At 33.9% G+C, this 5,879-nt stretch overlaps 1 protein-coding gene across 1 annotated transcript; it reads left to right on the top strand.

Annotated features, from left to right (window-relative positions):
* The first annotated feature begins 302 nt into the window (after window positions 1-302).
* Window positions 303-2,808, top strand: LOC136810562 (probable ATP-dependent DNA helicase RecS). Its single transcript, XM_067067125.1, has 2 exons — window positions 303-820; window positions 1,452-2,808. Exons 1-2 carry the CDS (start codon window positions 303-305, stop codon window positions 2,806-2,808), a joined length of 1,875 nt encoding a protein of 624 aa, XP_066923226.1.
* Window positions 2,809-5,879: the final 3,071 nt, after the last annotated feature.

Genomic DNA, 5,879 nt, shown 5'->3' with positions numbered 1-5,879 from the left:
CTTTTCTTCCTTTTTTCAGGATTTTTACACATTATAGTATGCAAAAATCCATCTCTCAGAAATTTTGACATTTTTCTTGGTTAATTGTAAAACTTTCTCCATTTTGTAAAGTAAAGGTGTAAGGTGAAGCATTGTCTGTACACAAACCCGATTCTACGGCTAATTTCAAAATTCATTCCCGTAGAGGGTCTGTTGTCATTGTTTTTTCTGGTTTGAGATTTCTCAAACCAGGCGCGGCGGAGAGTTTTGCGTTTTTTTGTGAAATGCCGTGAAGTTTTCTGATCAAAATCAAAACAAACAAAATGGCTGTCAGAGAAGCATCAAGAAACATAGAAAAGTTTTCAGAAAACTTCGATAAGCATTTAAAGGAGGTATCAAAAATCTTTTTTAACATTGAGGAAGTCTATGACTTTCAACGAGAAGCTGTTAAAGCTTTTTTGGAAAGGAAACATGTAATTGTTAACACCCCCACTGGTCGTGGGAAGAGCTTTTGTTTTCAAATTTTGCCCTATCTTGTGGATAGCCTATCAAACAGGCCTTATGGTATTAGTGTGCTGTTAGTTGTCAGTCCATTGATTGCTCTGATGAAAGACCAAGTTAACTCTCTCACTGCCAAAGGGTTGAAGGCTGTTCACTTGACAGAACAAAGTAACTTTGATAGCATCATAGACACAACTGATGAATCCATTATCCCAACGTTTGTTTTTGTGTCACCGGAAAGCCTAGCTCAAAAGAAGCTACGGAATCTGATTACCTCTGACGAGTTTAGAAAACACTGCGTGGGAGTTGCTATTGATGAAGCTCATTGTATCACAAGCTGGTAGGGTTATGCCTTGTTGTTTTTTCTTATAGCTAAACAGAATAATAAGGGTGTTTAACTTCATGCTTGTGTATCAATGGAGGGAAACTGTAATTTGAATATAAACCTAGAAGATAAATATAATGTGTTTACTAGATACCGTGAGATTGGGTAACTTGCATAAGTGGAGTGATAATACAACTACGCAGCTCTGCTCGCAGCTCTACTCTACCATTTTTGTTTTGATTTAACTTTGTATTTTAATGACCAGCCAGGTCATTCATTTGAGGGCTATGCATGTTAGCCTCCACTGATGCAAGTTACCCACTCTCACGGTATCTATTTGCCTCTTTTTGATACAGTGAAAACTTCCCTTTCATTGATGCAGTTTACCCTTTTTGAAGTCTTGAAGAACATTTTTTATCTGTAAATCTCAGTAATCAACTTTTTCAAATTGAATATTTGTGTATCGATCTAGAATTTTTTTTGAAAGCATTTCTCAGTATATCAGAATTATTCAAAAAAGATGCAGTTTATTTTGGAATAATTCATTTTACTCTTTAATGATCAAAGCTGCCAGATGCTAGCCAGTATCTTTTTTAACGATATTTCTTTATGTGACTGAAACTTTATAAAATTATGTTTACCATAGGGGATATGCTTCGCAGAATTCAAACGTTCCCTTCCGCATTTGGTATTCCAAATTGAATGAACTTAATGCACTACTTACCGACTTTCAATACATCATTCTATCTGCTACAATGACACCTTCTACAAAAGCAAAAATTATTATGTCGTTAGAAGTTGACCCAACAAAACTGCACACAATAACCATTTCTCCCATTAAAGAAAACTTAATTTTTAAGACTGTTTTTCTTGGTGGTAATCCACTAGAAATCTTTGACCAATATGCAGAGCTCTTATTGGAGGGGAAGATTGAAAAGAGAATCATGATAATCACACAGACAAAAATACAGGCATCAAGCATTTTCAGTAAATTTGAATCTTATTTGGAGGAGAAAATCTTTAAAAATGGGGACTATAATGTGAGAGAGAGAGTAGTTGAAATGTTTATTCGTATCACCTCTGATGAAGTTAAAGAACACATTATCAAAGACATGACAAATCCAAATGGAAATATCAAAATTTTAGTTTGTACGAACGCATTTGGGATGGGCATTGATTGCAAAAACGTAAACCTAGTTCTACATTTTGGCCCACCTAGAACGGTTGAGACTTACCTACAAGAGTGTGGACGAGCAGGTCGTGATGGTTGTGTCAGTAATTGTGTTCTTTTTTATAATCGTCTTTTGTGTTCAAAGATTCAGGAGGAAATGTCTAAATTTGTGTTTAATGTGAATAAATGTCGTCGTAAATGTCTTATGGAATGTTTTAGTATCGAAGATAACACACAATTTAAGGGATGTCTGTGCTATGATGTTTGTTTGCGGTTTTGTGATTGTGATCGACCCCATGATATCATTGAAGAGCTCAACAAAGTTTACGATGATGCTAGGAGAAGGAATAGAGTTGGTAATGAATTAAAATCCAAGATTGAGGTTGATTTGAGGAGTTCCTTCAAAGGGACAGTCTATAACAAGACACCTGTCATGATTCCCAATACATATTTTCAGTTTGGAGAGTATCAAATCCAGCAAATTTTAAGCAACGTTGAAAAGATTTTTACCATTGAGGATGTGAGACAGTGGGTAGACACTTGGACAGATAGCGATGCATTGAAAGTTTTACAGACATTGAATTCAGTTTTTGATGATATTGAAGTACCAACTTACCCCATTAGAGAAGAATCTTTTGATCCAGCTTCGTCTGATAAATGGCATGGTTTACTATCAAAAAGTGATGATGAAAACAGAAAGGATAAGAATGAAGACAACGAGAATGAAGGCAATAAGATTGAAGAAGACAAGACTGACACGTCATTTTGTTTAGATGATACTATTCTTGAGACTACTATAGAAGAAGAAGTCAGTTTTGTTGAGGAGAACTAACTTAACTAACAAAGTGACCAACTAATTTTTAGATACTTGTATTGTAGTACTGTATTATTTAGATTACATTCAAATTAGTCAATATGTGAGTGGCCACTAAGATAAGTTCAAAATTTTATGTCCCATTTTTAAGAACACAAAATTGGTTCAGGGGAGTTTCACTTATAAGAATTCAGATACTACTAGTACTAGGTTTTTTAAAGGTATTGAAATGTTGGCAATTTTTTTCAATGGGAAAAAGAATAATTTTCATATTTTTTGTATAATTTCTACATCAGGTAAGGTGTCAAAAGTAGATTTGGACAAAACATTTTGTATTTTAAAACTGACATTTTCATGTTTTATTTTTTTAAACGCTTTTTTTTACAAATGAAATAAAACATACTAACAACAAGTAAAACCTACGAAGGTCAGGTTTGGTGATGAAAAATAAAATAAAAACATAAAAAGTATTAAAAATTCTATATAAGAAATATTATTATTATTTATCATAATTTATAATATATATATATGGTTGGTTTTTCCATGAAACTAATTTTGAAAATAAACTCCTATTTAATATATTTTAGAGTTTGGATTTCGATCTTTCGAAGAAACACACTTTTAAGAAACATGAGGCTCAGAATGCCTAAAATCTAAGAAACATGCTGAGGCTGAGAATGAGAAAATAAACATTTTCTAATTCGGTTTCGTTTAAGAACCTTCCAATTCAGCCTTCCATGGGGCTGATTATGTCAAAAAGTTTAGAAACATGTGAGAAACATTTACGGCTCAAAAGGCTGATTTCTTAAGAAACATTAAGGCTGCTTGATAAAACTAGTTTCTTAAAAAAAAACGTGTACACACTGCTTCTAAGAAATAATAATATTAACCTTGTTTTCATTTCAGAGAATAAATGAAAAAAATGAGTCTATCTTGCGGCTCTAAGAGTAATGATGTTTTTTTTGTGTTTGTCAATCCACTCATACAATTTATGGAAGTTGAATTTGTCCAGCAAACTTGGGCTAAGGGCCTTGAAGAAATTGTATTGCCTTGGCTCACTGGAGACTGTCAAGGCTTTCTGTTGTAAAAGTTCATTGGTAAGTTTTTCAATATCGTCTGTTGCCTTGATTTCACGATGGCGGCCATGACGTTTGATGATTTTACAAGTTGAGTCAAAGTTCTCAAGAATCGCTTTGTTAACAACAATGGCTTTGCAAAACCTATCTACTGCCTTTTGGCTTGAATTGTTTGGCCCCATGTTTCGTATGCCGTTTTTGAGGATTTTATTGAAGTGTTCTAGAGCCATATCCAATGGGATATTTCCTCCTGGTCCATGAACCGACTTGGAAAAGCGATTCCAAATCAGGCGTTCAGCAGTTTGTGGGGCCAGGAGAGCGTAATATTGGATCAGTAAGTAGAATGCCTCAACACAGTATTTCGGGCTGTGTGGGTCATCTGCTTTATAAAACAGAAGCATGAATTTCCATTGACGCAGAATTCTGTCCCCATCTCCCTCAGATATCGCGTCATGAAAGTTGTAGATGACCATGGCTAACTGCATAAAAGAAGTTTGATAGTTATACATATCATCATCATCATCATTTGACACATATTTGACCTGGTTTGCAGTAGATGGCTCTTCGTAAACAAAACCATTATGGGTAAGTTCATGTTTTCTGCGCAGTACACCATCATCCTTGTATCTAAAAAGAATTATTGATTTCATCCTTTTGCAAAATTTAATGCTAAATGATAAAAATGTTGGCAAAAATTTAATTTATATTCGCCTTAACAGAATGTTGAGATGAATTGGAAAAGCTGGGTTTTTTAGTAACATATATAGTAGAACTTCCAAATAGCAAAATAACAGCAATCCTGAATGTATGATAGTTAATCCTTTTTAACCAGTTTAGGTCGAGAACAACTATTAGTAGTCCCTCAGCATTAACAAAAAATACCTTTTATTACATCCATCAAATCTACATTTATAATAACCATCTTCTTTGAATCTCTCAACATCATCTTTAAGCTCCTTTTCCTTTTCAGATGCCCTGATCCACTCCTTGTTGTTCTTCTCTGGAAGGATAAATTTGTCAACGATCTTTGATGCAACATCGTTCAAGAAAATCTTTCTGTCTTCTTTGGTCTCAAGGCTTTGAAGAGTCTAGAAGAATGGAAAGTTAGTAGTTTCCTTAAGAAGTTAATATTGAGAATATCAAATTAAGAGTTTATAATTCCAAGTTTAAAACACAGGTATAATATCCATTCTAGAATGAAGACATACAATTTTTTTTACCTCATGGTCTAACGCATTGGTTGAGAATTCTACTTCCAATTCTTGGCATGCTGCAGCAACTATCCTTGCCTCAAGCTCAAGTTGGACAAACTTCTTACAATGATTGTAGTTTTTGCTGACGTCACTCTTCAAGTTCTTTCGATTGATCAAGACTTTATCAGAATATAACGAACACTTATCTGTTGACGATTTTGACTGGTAAAACCTGTCCATAGTAAGCTAAAAGAGAACATAATCATTATACGATTTTTTTCCCAGATTTCAATGAGATGACATGACAAAGTAATTGATGGTTCATTAATTTTACCTGTCAATCCCAAGTACAGAACAAGATGAAAGGGAACCAAACTGCAATAGCAAGTAAGCTCACGTTACATTTTAAATTTAAAAAACAAAACATCTTTGAAATATAAATTGAAAGGGAAGCACAATTATAGGTAAAGAGAGAAAGTATGTGAACTAAAGCAATACAAAGAGAAAATGAGACCTGTAATAGCTTCATTGAGGTGTGAAAATCGGCAACTTCCACGTGAAGACCATCACATCTTTGCTCTGCAGTGAAACCATTCCTTAATTGATCAAGGCTATTTGCAGCACGTTCAACTGTGAGCTACAAAGTAAGAAATAAATAAGACAAATAAAAAGACTTTCTACATATACCTTAACTCTCTATATTTTCGTGGGTAATATAATAAATTCTCATGTGTACTTAATAAGGGGTACTTAATTTCACAATTGTTCTTTGGTTAAATTTTACGAAATTGCTGTTTTTTCAATTGCTAAAAGCTTACCT

Source organism: Clytia hemisphaerica, unplaced genomic scaffold (genome assembly GCF_902728285.1).
Source record: "Clytia hemisphaerica strain Z4C2 unplaced genomic scaffold, Clytia hemisphaerica genome assembly, whole genome shotgun sequence".
Lineage (NCBI taxonomy): Eukaryota > Metazoa > Cnidaria > Hydrozoa > Leptothecata > Clytiidae > Clytia > Clytia hemisphaerica.
This window is presented reverse-complemented; position numbering and strand designations above follow the sequence as displayed.

What these genes read in the sequence shown, in the direction of transcription:
- LOC136810562 (XM_067067125.1), top strand. Translation starts at nt 303, where the DNA reads ATGGCTGTCAGAGAAGCATCAAGAAACATAGAAAAGTTTTCAGAAAAC. An exon ending in GCTCATTGTATCACAAGCTG is followed by an intron (nt 821 to 1,451) that starts GTAGGGTTATGC and finishes TGTTTACCATAG; the next exon opens with GGGATATGCTTCGCAGAATT.